This window comes from Gadus macrocephalus, chromosome 15, assembly GCF_031168955.1.
Source record: "Gadus macrocephalus chromosome 15, ASM3116895v1".
NCBI lineage: Eukaryota > Metazoa > Chordata > Actinopteri > Gadiformes > Gadidae > Gadus > Gadus macrocephalus.
In genome coordinates this window covers 7,966,028-7,986,027 of record NC_082396.1, presented here as the reverse complement: position 1 = coordinate 7,986,027, position 20,000 = coordinate 7,966,028, and the positions used below count along the sequence as shown (strand labels likewise).

General features: G+C 45.2%; 1 protein-coding gene across 4 annotated transcripts in view; it reads right to left on the bottom strand.

The window, feature by feature from the left end:
* Positions 1-20,000, bottom strand: part of marchf8 (membrane-associated ring finger (C3HC4) 8) — a 65,137-nt gene that overhangs the window by 9,902 nt on the left and 35,235 nt on the right. For 3 of the 4 annotated variants that reach the window (XM_060072853.1, XM_060072854.1, XM_060072855.1), the window contains 3 exons: positions 10,401-10,451; positions 5,322-5,401; positions 3,732-4,823 (listed from right to left, as the gene is read on the bottom strand). In XM_060072853.1, coding sequence (XP_059928836.1) covers positions 3,732-4,823; positions 5,322-5,401; positions 10,401-10,451 — 1,223 coding nt within the window. The remainder of the gene's footprint in view (positions 1-3,731; positions 4,824-5,321; positions 5,402-10,400; positions 10,452-20,000) is intronic. The other variant, XM_060072856.1, reaches the window with a different exon arrangement.

Here is a 20,000-nt window from a genome sequence, read left to right as displayed (position 1 = left end):
GAAAGATTTGCTGGGAACCGAAACAAGGGAAACAGACAAGAGCAAGTTGATTTGGACTGCAGTACTGTATATTCAGCGCACACAACACAGGGAATATGGCTCTGCTGTTTAAAACAAGGAGCACAGGGTGCTATGCAGAGCTATGCAATCTCCTAGAGAGAGTATATGTAGAAAAGATCATGAGAAGGAGAGACACAAAGTATAGAGAAGGGAGCGCAAACGGGATTGTTTCTATCTGTGTTAACGACGCACACGCACACACACTCACACACACACACACACACGCAACGACTGACTGAGTGATTCAGCAGGATAATGACTATTTCCAGTCGGCAGTGATCTGTCCAGGGCGTTACAAGATTAAATGACAACGCGAACAAAGAAGGTACCGGAATAGGCCGTGTTCCTCCAGTACGGAGGTAGAGGGAGCTGATGATGAGGGATGATGAGAGATGAGCGGATGGAGAAGGCAGAACATTCTCCAGGACATTCTGGGAAGAAGCTTGTTCTTTTGGTAACAGTTCTTATAGTTATGTTGGACTAGGGCGAGATAAAGTTTCAAAGCTTTTTGTTCAAATGCCCAAATGTGGCGTCTTACATGATGATTTATTTTATTGCAATAAATTAAAAGAGAGGACTTATTAAGTAATTCTTTGCTACATCTGTCAATCAAAACAGTCATCAAGTTGGATACAATTTCAAAGTTGGATTCAACTTTTAATTCTGGGATTTTGACAGTTATTAAGGGATTAAAGTGTAGCCTGGAAGCAGAACATCGCCAGCAGAAAAGATCTGGCGATGGCTGTCGAAATAAAATTAGCAGTTTGGCTGAGACAGCACAGAGGGCCTATGTTTTCAGCCGCCTTCCAGTGAGGGAAATTATTCAGATGTAATATGTTATTTATGTGGCATATTTGTGTTGCATGTGCTGTCTGCGCATCAGCCCACATTCTCACACCTTCGTCTCGCAGTGGTCTTTGTATTCACGTTTCAAATTCTCATCACGCCCAAGCCCAGGGCCGTGTTGGTATTTGATTTACTCCACCACATTCCAGGTAAACAGAATTGTACAAAGCCATGAGCCGAGGGTAGCAGGGAGAGTTACATAAGAGGCATGTTGTTGTGTGAGCATCCCATGCTCTGCTCTCTCCCAGGGTTTTCCTGATCACATCCAAACCCGATGCAATTCTCCACTGAAAGCACATTCCATGCATGCAAACACCAACCTTTTCTTCATTAAAATGCCTGTTACTTCTATAACAAGGAACAGACCAAATACTGAGAAGTGACTTTCAGAGGCCTTCAGACGAACAGAATGATATGATATAATATATGGTAGAAGTATTTGCTTTAATATAATATTATAGAAGTAACATACAAAACTTGTTGCGTTCTTGGGATACATAACATCTGTTCACGATGAGCAGTTGGATTGTATTCACGATGGACATCAGAAGCACTACGCAAAGGACCGCTGCTGTGTGCGGAGCACCATCTGTGGTAGAGTGTCCATAACAAAGAAGGAGTCCTCATAACCACTAAGTCCTGTTTGTGAACCAAAAACACACGGCACATTGTCCCCCAATCAGATGCTCCGAGGGGCCACGAGCTCGTGCGTCGAGCCACCTGACCACAGCCTGGCGTGAGATAATGTGTTTGCGAGTCAGAGTCTGTGCAAGGCTATTTGAAGCCTATAATCTACGCCCTGATCCCTCCGCCTCAACTAACCTTACCCTGAGATCACATCCTCCCCGCAAGGTCTCCGGGCAATCAGCTGTATTACAGGATCCTGTGTAACTATCCCCCCTAACATTAATCTATTACTGTCCCCCTAACATTATTCTATTACTGTCCCCATAACATTACTGTAATACAGTCCCCATGACATTACCGTAATACAGTCCCCATAACATTACTGTATTACTGTCCCCATAACACTAATGCGTTACTGTAACCATAACACTAATGTTTTTACTGTCCCCATAACATGACTGTGTTACTGTCCCCATAACACTACAGGCAGGGCGTGTCAAGGGTGACACTATGATTTGAAATGGCCAATCAAAATCTTGTCATTACATTTTTGAGCAAGTTTAAATTACAATGATGAGCAGCTGAAAAGAAGCTAGCATAAGCACTGGTTGATGTGCCGGAGGATGAAACAATACCATTTCTCTGCAAATTTGTTGTGCAGAGGGCAAAACAAACTGCAGTAAGTGCAGAACGGTCTGTATCCAATGTCCCTTTGAATTCAACTTTCCAAAACACGGCCCTTGTATACAACAACAGTTTTATACAAACACACTAATTTATTCCAGCCTGACATCTGAGTCTCTAGTCTAGATCTTCCTAGTGCTGGTTAACGGTAGTTAAACCAGCACCGCCCAGCACCCTGGTTTACAGTAGTTAAACCAACATCCTCCTGTACCATGGTTTACAGTAGTTAAACCATCACCCCTAGTACCCTAGTCTACGGTAGTTTGATTTCCCTCTTCATTGCAGATGGTGTATGTGGTATTATTTTCTTTACTTGCAGGGTACACATCACACTCCATAACACATTCAGTGTTAGATGTAGGTTACATATGATACCCTTATGATTGATACACATCATATAATATGTCTGAACAAGAGCGCCTTGGCCAGGGCACGCAGCAGCAACTTTAGTGGGGAACATAAAGTTTCTGTGCTGCACTGGGAGAAAGTCTGTCAGTGTATGAATGGCCATTAGGGATATCAAGTACTCCATCTAACTGAACATTAAATATACATTACGAAGAATGAGGACAGTGGGAGACATTGATAGATAGCTCATATCAGACATTGCAGTTCTAGACGGTAGAGTATGGAATGGTTCAAGGACCAGAAATCACAAAAGAAAGGGGGGGAATAAAATAATAATAGAAAAACCGGGTAGGAGTTTAATCAAAGTTGACCATGGGTCTTTGAATTCCCATGAGGCTGTAAGACTTGCAAAACGTCTGTATAAATCCTTTCACAGACCATTGCAAAGGAAGTTACACAGACAAAAACAACAAAGCCAGAACACCAGTGTTTTCCCCCAACGCTTACTGCATGAGCCAATGCGTTTCAACACAAATACGCGCTTCAGATGACATGTTCCATCTGATAACCGACATGAAAACCCTCTCATCATCACCCATCCAGTCACCGATCACACACTGGCAGCAGGGGGACATTTAAAGATTTCTCGCATCGTAACAGAAAAGCCTGGAGGAAAGGGGATGCTGAATTTGACAAGGCAGGATGTAGGGCATGGAGAGATCGACAGGGAGAAGTTATGGGAGAGGTGCACAGCAAAGGGCATGAAGGCGGCTTGTTGGATTTGTGTCATCGTGTCATGTGATTCTGCTTATGCATTCACCCATTCTAGCTGGTCACCCACAGCCACACATCTCATCGTCCAGGCGTTGTACGTGTGTTCTACCGTTATGTTCCATCAGCTAGTCTACAGTCTAGCACGTGGACAACTTGGGAGTCCACTGGCGCTCAGGGAGGTGGTTGGATAAGCTTGCGCCGACCACAGGGGAGGTCTGCTGACCTGGGACTCTACAGGGAACTGCAGGGTTAATACTACTTGGTATGGCCCGCTAGACAGGTTCACCCCCAGCTAACGCCACTACAGGAGCTGGACTCTGAGACGTCTCTGGGGACGGGTGGGGGGACGGGGGGGTCAGGGAGCGCTACGCGGCCCAGATGGAGGCACCCACCTGCAGAAGTCCCCAGACAGGGAATAGGGTAAGAAAGGCCTGCTCTTGTCAGAGAGCGAGGACTGGCAGCGGTCCAGGTCCTCGTCCTCATCCATACAGCAGAGGGGCGCCTGCCGGGAGCTCAGCCCGGCACGGGAGTCACCCCCCGGGGACGCTCCGCTGCCGCTGCTCCTGCCGCTCCTCGTCCCCTGGTCCTCCTCGAACACACTGTCGTCCCCGTCCGCCCCCGGCAGGAGGCGCTGCGGGGCCGGCCCTGGCTCGGTGCCGCCCAGCAGGGCGCTGGAGGAGGCGGTGATGTGCAGGCGAGAGGCCAAGCTGCCCAGCTCGAAGCCCTGCAGGCTGGCCGAGGTGGAGGAGTGGGACAGCGGGAGGAAGAGGTGGAGGACGTCGCTGGAGCCGGGGGAGGGGTGCTGTTGTTGTTGTTGTTGTTGTTGTTGTTGTTGTTGTTGTTGTTGTTGTTGTTGTTGTTGTTGTTGTTGTTGTCGCTGTTGTCGCTGTTGTTGCTGTTGTTGTTGTGGTTGGGGGCGGGGGATGGCTTGGGGTTGGCCGGGGGAGCGCTGATGGTGCTGGGGGTGGGACCCCACGGGTGCCGGCACCATGTACTGGTAGTTGTTGGTGAAGGAGGGGACCAGGTAGGGCGGGGGCCGTGGCTGGGGGCCGCGGCCGCCCGGCGGGTCGGCGGTCTGGTGCGGCGGCGCGCTGCTGCCCGGCGGGTCGGGCCGCCCCCCCTGCAGCTCTCCGTCGGAGCAGGTGCGGTCGATGAAGTGCAGGCCGCTGCACAGGCTGTCCGCGCGGCGCCCGATGTCGTTCAGCGAGTGGGAGAAGCGGAGGCTGCCGGCGGGGGCGAGGACGACGGCGGGGGGGGGCCGGAGGAGGGAGAGCCAGTCCGTGCCCCCCGAGGAGACCCCGCCCGGGGGTCTGGGCGGCTGGCGGGGCGGCAGCAGTGGCGGTGGTGGCGGGGGTGGTGGCGGTAGGGGGGCACACAGCGCGGTGACCGAGACCCCCCCGCCCCACGGGGAGGGTTTACAGTGGGAACTCAACAGAACCACCGTGCTCTGCTGTCTCTGCACGCCCTGGTCCTGGCTGCTGCCGCTGTTTGCGTGTGTGCGTGAGCGTGTGCGTGTGTGCGTGTGTGCGTATGTGCGTGTGTGCGTGTGTGAGGAAGGGTTTGTGCAAACAGTCATGGTTGAAGAGGAGGGAGGAGGCGGAGGGCGGGGGGGCAGAGAAGGGAAAAATGGAATGAAACACAGATGGTATGCATTAAAAGAAAAACGAAATAATGAATGAAATAAAATAGGACTTAAATCAAGAGACATTTAAGGGCTTTGGCCGCGACGGCCTTAATCAAACATCACTGCGCACTAAATGATTCAGGGAATCCTTCCAACCCTGTTTGTAGGACGAGACCGGCCCGACTCTGTCAGTGTCCATTTCAGCGTGAGAGATGTCCTCCCTGGGATGAAAAGAACTCCCCGAACCGCTAACAACATTAGCATCCGGAGAGCCCTGAGCCCAGACGTCAGCGCTCACATAGAAGGGTCAAGGGGTCAGGGGTCAGACACTGGGGTCACGAAGGAGGAGCGGGTATACCTGCAGATGTCCTGGTTGGACGGAGTGACGGACGTCCTGGAGAAGCTGCATGGTGCGTTCACCGAGGTGGGGCTGCCCGCCTGTGGACAGGGGGACACGCAGCGGTCAGCACGGAGAACCGTCCAGAGCAACGTGTTCGGAGAGCATACCGTTTCATTAAGAGCACAGAGGAGAGTTATGCATCCACGATCGTGATCATCGTCATCAGGAATAATTCCTAATCCTATTACTGTCCTTACTTTACTTTCTTCTACGACCCCCTCATTTTTTATCTAGGAAATTCAAGACTTCTTCTGGGACCTGTCGTCTATTTTGAAAATCTGATGAGGGTAGTACCGCTACAGAGTGTGTGTGATGTGTGCGATGTGGGTTCCACTTCATACAGTTGTCAGTGCATACAAATGTTATCTCGCTGAAAGAGTAAAAACACGTGACATGCTCAGGGTGATCATAAGAGAGGAAACCATGTGGAATGTCTGATCGTCTGTCAGCTAACAGATCATATAGAGTGGCGCCCAGTAAGTCAGCCAATCAGAGAGAGAGAGAGAGAGAGAGAGAGAGAGAGAGAGAGAGAGAGAGAGAGAGAGAGAGAGAGAGAGAGAGAGAGAGAGAGAGAGAGAGAGGGAGGGGGAGGTAGAGAGAGAGAGAGAGAGAGAGAGAGAGAGAGAGAGAGAGAGAGAGAGAGAGAGAGAGAGAGAGAGAGAGAGAGTGAGAGAGATGTTTTGATAAACAGAGTGATATATTAATTAATATATTCATATTTAATATTTTATTTGTATTTTGTTTGTTTCATACTTTAGAACTCCTAATTGTTCACCTGCTTTGCAATGTTAACACTTGTTTCTCATGCCAATAAAGCTAATTTTATTTATATTTGAATTTAGAGAGAAAGAGAGAGGTAGCAGCAACATAGTACCAAATATTCCCTGTGCGGTAAGAAACCTCACCTCACACACAGTCAGACGTTGTGATGTTCCAAACATCTCGTTTGAATCAATGATCACAACAAATTAATTTCACACATTTGAAACGCCAACGAGTCCACGCAGTGTCCTTCACAGGGCCACACCTACCACTGACACCACTGACAGTCCCCAGAACCATGAGATCTCAGCTGCGCTCGTGTTTGTGGTCATGTTTAGGGTGCTTAGGAAAGGACCGTGTTACCAGCATTCCTTCGATCCCTCACATTTCAAAACAGCAGACTAATTATCTATTGATCCTATCTGTACCTAAAGTGAAATTCATAGCTCAGGGGGGATTGGGCTGTAATCAATAAAGAATTCAACCTTTTATCCTTCACTCTCTCTCTCTCCTCTCATTCTAATTCGCTCCATCTGTATCCCTATTTCATCAGTCCAAAATTTTATGAAACATCTCCACAGCTGTCTAGGTTATGTGCTCAGCGCCCTTAGCTCAACTCTGTTGATAGACCGAGCGATTCCATCATTATTGAGTATTGAAACCAGCGGATCTCCAGGGAGGCCGTTTTTGGAAAGCCGTTCGAAACAAGTCGTCAAAACAGAGCTATACTTTATATATGGTAGTAAAAATAAAGTGAGGCAATTAAAACAATTTAACAATTTCACATAGATGAATCATCATGCCTAGCCTTCAAAACAGAATAGAAAGGAATTCAGTAAACATCTGGTTTGTAGTATGGCATGAAACATGGTTAAACAATAACTAAATGGCTGACAAGCAAATCAGGCTTAGGTTATTTGACATTTCTGTTAGAGGTTTACAGTTACCGGCCTCCGCTTTCCCCCCCACCCATTAACTATTGATCGGCAAATCAATGAGAAACAATGGTAGGTAATGTAGGGGTCGGAAGAGCCATGAGATAACATGCATGTGGGAGTAATGATTAACTGTCTAATCAGACCAAACCTAACATCAACAAACTATTTTTCCTCCTCTCCTCTCCTCTCATGCCATCAATCTTATCTGCAAATCAACTGTCAATAACCCCATGTTGACCATTGATAAAGGACAGGGCCCTCATAGTTTAGCAGTAAAATACAGTTAGAGAGTAACAAAAATGTGTAGCTTTAGTGTATGTTAACGCGTACATTTTAATGCCTTTTAGACAGAATAGTATTTCAGAGATGAAAGAGATAATAAATTAGTTCCCATCATTAATTGGTTGTTCTGTTTATATTAAATAAGTCTTTAATAAAACTAAACAGGTTAAAACAGGTGAGTAAGTGAAGCTTACTGTAACCTAGTAAACTATAGAACGTTTTATTTGAGTAATTCAGCACCAATTCCAATAATTTGATGAACTCCGAGATTCAAATCTCCATTTTAATATTGCCTTTAAACACAAGCGAATCACGAGAAGGGAGGACGAGTTTGAAGAACTACAACTACAACTACAAATAAAACTACAAAACGTATCCAAACACCAGCCGAACACCACAGCTAAAGGAGATGCTGGTGAAAGATGAGAGGACTGAAGGTTGTCTCTCAGTCCACCGCCTCGTTACCGTGATTATAACCCCGGCAGAGTCCTCCAATCAGCAGCCAGGGCTACCAGCCGAGATATGTAATCACAAGCATAATCTCCTCGACAGACATGAACACTGGAAATCCACTGCCAAACAGAGCTGATGTTTGCTTTTTATCACCAATCTTATGTCCAAGCTAGTGGTAACTGGCCCTCGATGCCATCTCTGATCACGTCTATTAATCTGTTCTGATGAGAGGTTGAGGGTTGACACTTGGAAGTTAGCAATCGCCACAGATGTTGTGGTTCTAGCTAGTGGGATGATAAAAAATGACCTCTTCTTTACTGAGCATTTACATGATATTCTAAAGAAGGGATTACAATCTAGAGAACATGCGGGCTGGAATCCGAAAGGAGAATTCAACATGAAGAGGGGAAAACTATTTCAAAACTTAATACAATATGTATGTATGGATCAATAATGGAAATAAGCAACATTGTGTTGTATATCTATTTCATTTTTTCTATTTATGGTAGCATAATATTTTGTATCTGTGTTTTTTGTGTTCCGATAAGCATTTAGTGTAAGATGAGTTTGAATTATTACTTGATTATTTAATTTTGAAATAACCCAATCCATAACCTTGCAGCAGGGGCCGGCAAGATAAGAATGCAATTCACTTAGTTTGGAACTATTTGTCGGTTAACTGTCAATGCTTAAAACTGTCTGCATCTGGAATTGATCTATCAAATTTGTAACAAACTCAAAAACGTCTCCTTGTCAATGTCAGAATACAGGCTTGACAACTCACCTGCCAAGGGTGATGCAGGATATCATAGTGGAGGCTGAGGAGAGGGAATGATTCTGTCCAAGGAAGCGGTCTAGTGATTGCTAAGGAAGCTTGCTAGCTGTTGTTAAGGAAGCTTTCTACTTGCTAGCCATTGCCAAGTAAGCTTGCTAGCCCTTGCCAAGGACGCTTGGTAGCCATTACAAAGGAAGCTTTCTAGCTACTACAAAGGAATAGTGCTGGCAATGGCCATTCCAGGAAGCTTAAAATGCTGCAGAATGCTCAGTAGTCCGAGGCATTTCAGGTTGTTAGTGTGTTTTTTAGGCTGTTTGTTTGGCTAGTCTAGGGCCAGCAGGTTGAGGAAATCTACTTCTGTCAATTGGCACTATAGTTGAATACTCTCCAAATAATTGCAGGAGCCACAGCTCCATGTAGTGAGTGCTAGCATTGAGGAAAAGTGGCTAAAACGTCAAGACCGCCCCTGTTTGATGACAAAAGAAATGATATGACAAAGATCCTCAGCCCACTTTTTTCGGCACGATAAAGCCGCTGCGGTTTGCTGCTTTTAAGTCTGCAGTCATACATATTTACAAGAGTGGCAATTTTTTACTTCATTAAAATTAAGATGTTCCACAACACTTCACTCTACTTGCTTTACTGAAGCTGAATCTGTGTGCTATCTCTCCATAGCCTAACTTTTTCATAAATAACACTGTCAAGGGTAGAAACCTTTAAAAGGCTGAATCAATAACACAGCAAAAAAAGATGCAAAATGCAGACAGCGTTTGGATTGTGGCCCTCTGGACCGCAGAACATAAGCAGACTTTCATATGACATTGCGTTTAATATGAAGTTCCCTAGCCCACATGAATGATGCATGACTTGGTAAAACCAAGAACTAAGATTCTAGTCATATTGGTCAGTTATCAAGCAAAAACACACACACACACAATCCAAAAATATGAACTAATATTGAAAAAAATGTCTCACAGAAAGTCATCCGGCCCTTCCCTAACCAACATGTTGAATTCCAGACTGTCACAATGTATAACATCATTAAGAGTTATGAGCAGACCAAGGGTAACATGCTAAGGGGGATGCTACATGACTTCCAGAGATAACAGACAAGGGTATGTGCCGTCTTTGGCTCTTTGGCAGCCAAAAGGTGATGATGACATTTACAACTCCTAAGTGAAGATGGTATCCTCTTAGATACTCAGGAGAACGTGAAGACATGCCTCGACATGAGATAGACAGAGGGCGAGGGAGAGAGACAGAGGGAGAGGGAGAGGGAGAGAGGGAGAGAGGGCGAGAGAGAGAGAGAGAGAGAGAGAGAGAGGGAGATGTTATTGTGACGAGAGACGGACCTCAAACTAAATTGAAATAGATAAGAAAGAGACAGAGATGGAGGGAGAAAGACAAATAGATAGATAAATCGATAGATAGTGTGAGAGAGAGAGAGAGAGAGAGATGGAGGGAGATAGACAAATATAGATACATAGATAGATAGTGAGAGAGGAAGAGAGAGGCATAGAGAGAGAGGGAGGGAGAGAGGGAGAGGGAGAGAGGGGGAGAGAGTGAGAGGGAGAGCAAGCACATAAACAAAGGGCAAGGACGACCACATGAAAGTGAAAGTGGAGAAAAAGATTATTGTTGAACGGTGAGCCTGTGAAGGATTGTGTCTGTGTTCTGCCCTGGCCTGTCTGCCCTTAATTGCTGATCTTGAGGGGCAAAGGAGGGGAGGCATATAGGCCTGCTCTGATTCGGTTCTGCAGAGGCGCTATCAGACACGTAGCTCTGATGGCCCTTGTGAACCAGAACAGCGGGCTCTTTACTCCTTACCTTAGAGATATTGCTGGACCGACTTGCAGAATGACAAATAGGCTTCTCGTTCTGGAAGAGAGAGAGAAAAACAAGAGACCCGTTTGAGAGACATGCAGTGATTGAATCAACAAAACAAATTAGGTATGTCGGCTTTGAGTGAACACAAATTGGACGCGGATTGGTCTATGACATATCTATAAGGTAATATATTTCATATCATATTTTTATCAGCGTGAAAATGAAAACACTCTGGCACACACATCAGAAAGATTGGTTTGACTCCTGAAAGCATCCATGAACACACATGGGTATATGGACACTTTATTGGCACAAATAAGCCAATAATGCATTCGTTGGCCAATATATTTTAGGACACTCTGATCTGAGAGTGTATTTTATGAGTCACAGTTCTCGTTGCCATGTGAATGGTAGGTTCAGGCCGTCTGTCTGTAGGGGGCTTTAGTAGAAGACAATTTTGACATCTCAATAGAAGGATGAAATTCCCCCTGGCACCCAAACTAAACAATGACCAGAATGAAAACAGCGGTTTCTATTAGATTGTTTGCAATTGAATAACCAACTTCTGTGAAACTATTTGTGATTGTTTGTCAGATGTTACAATGCACTATTAATTAGCAATTTTGCAGACGCTTTAAAGGGATACGCAGAGATATCTGTAAATGGGCGAACATAGGCGCTTAGGCATGTCTGTCTTACCCAGATTCAGACGACCAGATTCAGTGATGATTTGGAGTGAAACAACTCGTCTTATTCTGGGTAAAACAGGCAAATGCGAATTTACAGATATCTCTGCTTATCCCTTTAATGCAAAGCAACTTAAAGTGAATTCAGATGTATGTCATTGAGGAGCATGTAGTGTGTTAGGGCATCATGTTCACAGCACACAGGTATGCTGTGAACATAAACTGTAGGGATCAAACCCCAAAACTATCCCGCCTCGAATTAAAACAGTCAATTAATTGGTACATATTTCCATTGAGTACTATGGCACAAATGCATGCTGTTATGTGTTATTTGGCCTCATTCAGCAACTTTGAAAGAACATCTACCAGGGGGTCGTGCCACTTTCAATGTATGATGTAAGCCTTGATCGGGTTTTGATTCCTAATGAGTAATCAATCACAGTTGCATAGCCCAGTCTGTCGCAGGGTTTTATAGACATGCTGCCCACTGCTGTGAATCAACACACACACACACAAACTCTCTTTCTCTCACTCACACACACACCGAAGTTTCACATTTGATTTAACCATGTTGTCACATTTGCTGCATTTCAATCAGAGATGAAAACAAACAACGCTGCTGTTGTTGGACACCAGACACTCTGGAATTACAAACTCAACACACGTACACAGACAAACAAACATTAGTTTGTTTTGAACAACTTTCCAATGTTAAATGTGCAAAATCACACGTGCATTTGCACATGTGAAATTAATTAACTTTTTCTGTAAAGGGTGTGACGGCTGGACATCTTAAAGAACAAGAGGGAGTGAGAGATGGAGACTTGGTGATCCTATGCAAATCCCCAGCAGACTCATTTACCTTGTGCGTGTGAACCGGGATACGTAAATAGTATACACACACACACGCACACGCACACGCACTCACACACACACACACACACACACACACACACACACACACACACACACACACACAAAACATGAACAAGTATGATAGCAAAAACATACAAACCTCACCCCTACAACCCCCCCACACACACACGCACACACACACACACACACACACACACACACACACACACACACACACACACACACACACACACACACACACACACACACACACACACACACACACACACACACACACCACCATCAAGGGACTCTCTTTCAATTCTTAATTACTCCAGCACTTCATTGGAGTCTCTTGCTGCCTCTAGTTGCCATGGTGATGAAGGGTTGGGAGGTGGTAATTCTTTCCATATTTCTTCTTTGCCTCCTCGCTCAGTGTCTCTCTCTCACTCTGTATTTTTCCTCCATCCTTAACCCCTACGATACTTTAAGGTCGTACTGCGGCAATCACGTGCACTCCCGTACCTTGAACCTTTCTCACTCACACTGAGAGTGGTAGCGTAGTTGTAGAAGAAGTAGTAGACTAGGAACTCTATGGCTGATTGCATACCTGTAGGAATGCACAAACGTACACACACGTGATGTCACACACACCCGTGTAGACACACACACACACACACACACACACACACACACACACACACACACACACACACACACACACACACACACACACACACACACACACACACACACACAGACAAACACATCTACCATTTCAGCCACAGCTCAATAACAACAAAGCTGATCTAAAAGGGACTTTTGTGAGCTTGTGAACAGTTTTTGGGCCCCTTACAGACGTCCACGCTCAGACAAACCCTGGGGTGACTAATAAAAACACCACATCAACCAGTCAAAGGACTGACTTTGTGAAGACAATGAACAGAAGACGGCCCCCTGCTCTTCCCGCACCCCTCCGTCAGCCACACAGTCTCAAGGACTCTTGTCTTCAGTCACCGACGGCATCGGAGGAGCGAAGAGTGATGTGACACACCTCCTCCGCCACACAAACATAGCTACACATCCATCCATCCATCCATCCATCCATCCATCCATCCATCCATCCATCCATCCATCCATCCATCCATCCATCCATCCATCCATCCATCCATCCATCCATCCATACATCCATCCATACATCAATCCATCTGTCCATTTCTTCCAGTTGAAGAGTGTGGGGGTGGGAGCCTGTCAAAGCCTACACACAGGTTAGCATGGGACTGTGTGTCGTTCAGCAGTTATCATTTACATTTACCTTTGGGGCATTTGGCTGACGCTTTTATCCAAAGCGACGTAAGTATGTAAAAAAGTAAGTACGTATAAAACCACAGGTAGTTCTTTCTGTGCTCTCTTATTAATAATCCTTCAGCCCAGAATGCAGTAGGTCACATCCCTGTAGCATGAGCTATAGGGATACGGAGCAGTTGCCTTGATTCTCACTGTCTGAGTAGACTGCACCAGTGCCTTACTCCTTACTAGCTTCATGGAATATTCTCACTCAAAAGGGCTTAGGTTTCAGTGCTCTCTCTTTCTCTCTTTGTGTGTCTCTCTCTTCCTATAATCGCTCCTTTGAGGCTCTTCTACTACCCCTGGCCTTCGCAAACACAACTCTAGACTGGACCGGGAAATCACTGGGAGAGAGAGAAGAAAAGAAGGAGAGAGGGAGGTGGATAAATTGTCAAATTGTCTTCTCTTATCCCAAGGCATCTCTGAGACGTGACCTTTGCTGCAAACATTGCTACTAGTTTATAGAGTTTGTGATGAGGATCCTTGAAATAACATCCCACCAAGGCAGAGGGCTATAGTATATTCTATGTTTAATTCAAAGCATCGATCACTGGCACCAGCATCAGAGCTGACAAATGGCAAACAGTTGCGACAATAGCTGGAACTCTTTCCCTAGCCGTCCAAGATGGAGGCCTTGTGGTCGGTTGCCAATTTCTGCTGCATTCACAGCATGCTAATTTTCAATCTGTCAGATTGTCATCTCTTGTGCCGACAATGTTCCAGAATTGTAACAACCATTCCCTTTATTTATGGTATTAACACCACCACAATTGTTTGGGAGATATGTGAGAAACAACTGTGGAAGCTTTTCTTCCAGGGGAAAGACCAACATACCTTTATAGCTAGTGTTTACTGACAAGCTCAGAGGTTGTGGTGCTAGCCAAATCTAGACAGAAATAACACCAATGTGACGAACACAGACACAGTGTTTGTGTGTGTGTTTGTGTGTGCTGTTATTTATAGTTTCTAGTGTGTATAGATGACATTTTCCAGTACATTAGAATTAGGATCTTCACACCATTTATTTCACGGAGTCATTCTGCCCGAGGATTGGTGAGGAAGTGTACTGACATGGACTCGACACGTATGACATAACCGGACGAATAACAGAGAAGCTATGGTGACACAGATGGTTGGCTGCCATCTGTCTCAGCCATAAAGCGGCAGACACACTTCTGACAGAAATATAATAAATCTTTAACAATATTAAGTGCCAAACAGGTCAAGGTTCACGAAGGAAAATCGCTTCTCGGAGAAGACCAAAACTAAAATGTTTAGTAGGCTATATGTAATTTAAAAATAAAAATATACACAACTGCCTCGATGAACTAATCACCGGAGCCTCTCAGTATTACTGCTAACTGTTAGCATAGCCAGAGGGACATCTCTCTATTACTGCTAATGTTAGCATAGCCAGAGGGACCTCTCTGTATTACTGCTAACTGTTAGCATAGCCAGAGGGAATCCCTGTATTACTGCTAACTGTTAGCATGGCCAGAGGAACTTCTCTGTATTACTGCTAACTGTTAGCATGATCAGATCTTCAAACAACCTTCACAATACTCTTTTAAAAGGACAAATATGAGGCTTATACAAGGCTATAGGCTGTGCCAATAAGGAATTTCTCTCTCACTTTCAACCTGCTGTGCGGTCCTTTAAGGCACAAATGCCCAGATAAATATATTTTAGAGAATGAACACATTAACACAGTAAGGGTTTGAGCAGTGACCATGCAGGCCAATCCATGGCTTGTGTAAAATGTCCCAACCAGCTAGTGGACTTCCCTGGAGGCCTAGCCAAGGTCAGGCTGACACTGTGCACATTGGTTCTGGATGATAAGGGTGGAGAGGAGAACACAGTTGGAGGACAGATTCACAGATATACCATACAATTGACAGCCTCAAACCATAATGAAAATACATTGAGCGTGTTCCCGTCGTTTTCGTTATTCAAAGCCAATTTCAGTCTGTATGGGTAGGTAGGTTGTATGCACACACACACACACACACACACACACACACACACACACACACACACACACACACACACACACACACACACACACACACACACACACACACACACACACACACACACACACACGAGTGACACCGCAGAACACCAAGTGCGGCATGTGAAGCAAGTGTAGCAATGCCAAACACCAACTTGAAATGGGCAGCAAAAATTTATCTTTTAAGAAGTGTCTTTATTATGTCCCGAACTGATTACAATTTCATCGTGGAGACAAGAGGGCCGGCCGGTTGGAAATGGAGAGGAGATGAGGAGAGGCAGAGCTTCCCTCATGAACACCCGCTATCAGTCAGAGGTAATGAGGTGGCTCAAGGAGTAATTAGATCGCTGCGTTTAATGAGCAGAGAAAAAAGAACATGGGCTTTTATCTGAGATACGAATCAGCCCTTTCGTATCTGTTTTTATTTTGTCGCTGATCAATCGGAAGCTGAACTCCTTTCATCTGTAATACACCGAGTGAGACGCCTAACCTCTACCTGCGACCACTTCACCAGCCTCCACGCTAAGGAGCTTTAGATAAAAGGCTCTGCTGGAGGACAGCATGGTTCAATAGTGATTAGTCATAGTGGCCCATGCGAGACTAGGGTGTTCAACTCCCCGTCCTCAATCTACCTCACCCTTGAGCAAGATGCCCTAACCCTCCCACATGCTGATTAATGACTGTGTACCTCAATTCACCGCAAGCCCCTTCGGATAAAAGCTTAATGACACAATATAAATAGCAAAACTGTCAACTGTAAACAGTCAACTCATCCCGTGTGTGAGGACATGCAAGTTTCACCTTGTAAATCCAGGTGGGCACTTCCTCACTTGGCATGAGGCCATTGGTAAGCCTTTCCATCCCATTACCATAATTTACTGCTGTATCGTTTGCAGTGTCTTAGAAAGAGGCTGGTGTTAATAGGACACCCAAAACCATCACGTATATATCAGGGGCTGAATCTAATTCAAATTAAACTCATCTGCGCTCAGTTGGAATGAGCTCTGGAGACCAAACATGGTGGGGAAAGCGACAATGAGCAGGTCAAAAACTACAAAACTACGAAGATAAATGCAGCTACTACGGTCTATTTTAGACCATGGAATCGACAGTCGACAGAGTCTGTGCATCTGCACGACGAAAATGAAGCCTTGTTGGCCAGCAAACAAAGAAAGTCCAGCCCAAAGTCGATGTCACGGCTCGTCTGAACGGCTTCTTCCTACTGAACCGAATGGCGTGGGTGCAGGCCTACCCTCATCTGCGTACGGAGAACAACGCCCTCGCTCTCATATCCCACAAGAATGAGGCCACGTCGAGATGTATTTTGTGTTTTTTTTTCTGGATTTCTTGTATATATGGGAGCGGGGAACGTAGATTCGGGCTCCTCCAGTGGGCAGGGACTTCTGAGATTGTCAATGCCGTGCGTCCGCTAACTCGTTTAATCCCTTCAAATCACTTGGTAATCAAATGAGGTTTAACAGACTGCCCTTCATTCACTCCTGCATGGACAGAGAGACCGATACAGTAGATGGGTAGATAGAAAGATACAGTAGAGATATACTAGATGTACACATAGAGATAGAGAGATATGAATGAGAGAGGAAGATAGTAAAAGAGTGAGAGAAAGAGAGAGATTTAATTATTTTTTTTGATAATCTTATTGCAAAATTTTTTAATTGTTGAATTATCTGATTAACTAACATTTTTTAATTGTTGAATTATCTGATTATCTGATTAGCTAATTAAGATGGTAATGTATACTATCATATTCCCTGTTAAAAAAGTATCTCATCATCAACTAAAGAGAAAAAAGCACTGCCAACATCCCAAATGCTTTTAAAACAATATTTTCATTCAACTTAAATAATCTATATATTTTGCTTTCAGCTACATTAAACTGCTTGTTTTGCCTGCAAAAACAAAGATTAATCAATTACCGTAAATAGCAAAATATACAAAGCTGCTCACTGAAATTCTAGAGAGATGGATAGAGAGAAACAAAGAGAGGGATAGATAGAAATAACAAGAGAGACCCACAAATACAGAGAGCGACAGAGAGAAAGAAAGAAAGAAAGAAAGAAAGAAAGAAAGAAAGAAAGAAAGAAAGAAAGAAAGAAAGAAAGAAAGAAAGAAAGAGAGGATAGACAAAGAGAAGAATGAAGAAAAACAGATAAGTGATGCAAGAACAGTATTCCAAGCGCAGACACGTTGTTGCCCAAATTAACGTTGAGGTCATTTCCTTACAGGATGTATTGGAGCATGCCCTGACCCACCCACACCCATCAGAGACCTCCACTGAGGCAGTGGGCTCACGTTGTGGTTTTCTATGCCTGTCGATGCCAGGAACAACTCAGAGAGGGGCGATGTAGGTGGATGGAATGGTCAGCTGGACAGTTAAGCAGGAGCAGATGAGCGATGGCAATTATTAAATCTAACAACAAAGAGAGATCTCACTCGGCCCGGCTGAGCACATCTTGAGGCGGAGAAGTACGGTTCAAAAACAGCCAAATGCTGAAGTTAATGGCTTCTAATATGACTGATATTTGTCCCACCTCACCTGAAGATGCTTCAATCCAAAGCGATTGATGATGAATGTTAGATATGTGCAATGGAGTGGCAGGCGTCTAGGTAGACTGCAGATGTAGGGAATGAAACCCAGAACCATAAACACTTTTTATTACATGTCTTTTGTACACCATACAAAGGACATGATGAACAAATGAGGTGATGAACAAAATAACTCCACATGTGTGTGTGTGCATGTTACTACATACATCTCTCTCTCTCTCTCTCTCTCTCTCTCTCTCTCTCTCTCTCTCTCTCTCTCTCTCTCTCTCTCTCTCTCTCTCTCTCTCTCTCTCTCTCTCTCTCTCTCTCTCTCTCTCTCTCTCTCTCTCTCTCTCTCTCTCTCTCTCTCTCTCTCTCTCTCTCTCTCTCTCTCTCTCTCTCTCATCTTTCATCTCTTCCTCTCAGTGATGCGTAATTGCATCAGTGTGTCCAAACAGGATATGAGAGAGCAGAACTGGTCCTGGTCTCAGGTGACTCTCCTGGTGGTAGGGCTGAAAAGAGCCCTGCTGGCGTGGAATAGAACACCAGAGAGGGGACAGTGTTGGGCCTTCATAGTGTAAGGACACAGGGCACTAGGGTTCAGAACTAACCTACACACAAACGACAGGGCAGAACAAATACGATAGGGAGTGAGGTTGATGGTATCAGCACAGAAGGCTGACGGAAAAAATGGAAAGGAATGATAGAGAAAAGGCTGGTAGAGATATGGCACACAGACAGACAGACAGACAGACAGACAGACAGACAGGCAGGCAGGCAGGCAGGCAGGCAGGCAGGCAGGCAGGCAGGCAGGCAGGCAGGCAGGCAGGCAGGCAGGCAGACAGACAGACAGACAGACAGACAGACAGACAGACAGACAGACAGACAGACAGACAGACAGACAGACAGACAGACAAGGCCATGCTTAACAATGACATCAGCACAAGAAAGGAAAATAAGGGCAAGCAGTCAAGACAACAGGAAGGGAATTATAAAACACCAGCACCATCAACACCCCTGCAAAGCACCACTACCACCATTTGGGTAAACACATGGAGCAGAGCAGGGACTGTGCTTCAGGGCTGTGAGGCCCCTAGGAACAGCCTGGGGCATGTACCAGTTCCCACACTAGCTAGCTTGCGTTCAGCTGCAGCCTGCAGAGCTCTATTACATAGCAATACTGTGGGAACTCAAAAGACAAAAACCACACCAGAAGAAAAAGCTCTTATTTTGGCAAAAGCAACAATAGTATTTATTAACATGTTTGTCTTTAGATTTTTCTTTTCATGGGCTTAAACTACCAAACATCCTACCAACAAATAGCATAACATCTCTGAGAGGAAGGTCCGTTGGTGGACTGGTAGCTAACCAGTTTGGCTAGTGATCTTCACTTCCCTCAGAAGAAGAGCTAACCACCACAGCATACAGGAAACCTCTTGTCCATCTCTCGACTTCCGCCACAGCACTGCTCCGTTCTCACTGGTTCTACCTCCGCCCCCACCTCAACCTCACCCACCTTCTCATCACACAACAGGTTTTAAGCTCTAGCGCAACACGTGACCAGTGCTAATCCTCTTACGCATATACACACACACACACACACACACACACACACACACTGACACACACACACACACATCAACTCAAGACACGCAGGCCCAAAGCAACACCACAAACAACCCAGACATCACCTTCTGAACTGTCCCTTTGCGCAATTTTACTTGAAAATGTTGACTCACGCACAGCCAGAAGATGGATGAAGAAGTGAGTGACCTCATGGGACAACCGGGGTCTGTAGGTTTATGGGTTTTATTCAGCCTAGTGGACGATGAAACATCAAGAGCCGAGCGATAAACATTATTGTGACTACAACAACCGTTTCTCATGTGCGCATTTCCACCTATTCTTTCGAAAATAGGGGAGTATCCAAATGACACAAAACAAAACTGAACCTAACCTAAAACGTATTAAAGAATATGAAAAGGAAAAGAGAAAACTGTGAAACGAGGTGTACTTTTGATTAGATTAGAAGGTATATCCGACATGCTTCCCTTTGTTTTTGTTTCATCGTGCAGATATGCAGGGTATGTGCCGTGTGTGATGCGTGAACGCCCTTGGTCGAAGGAAAACAAAGGGCAGAGGGGACAGCGGCAG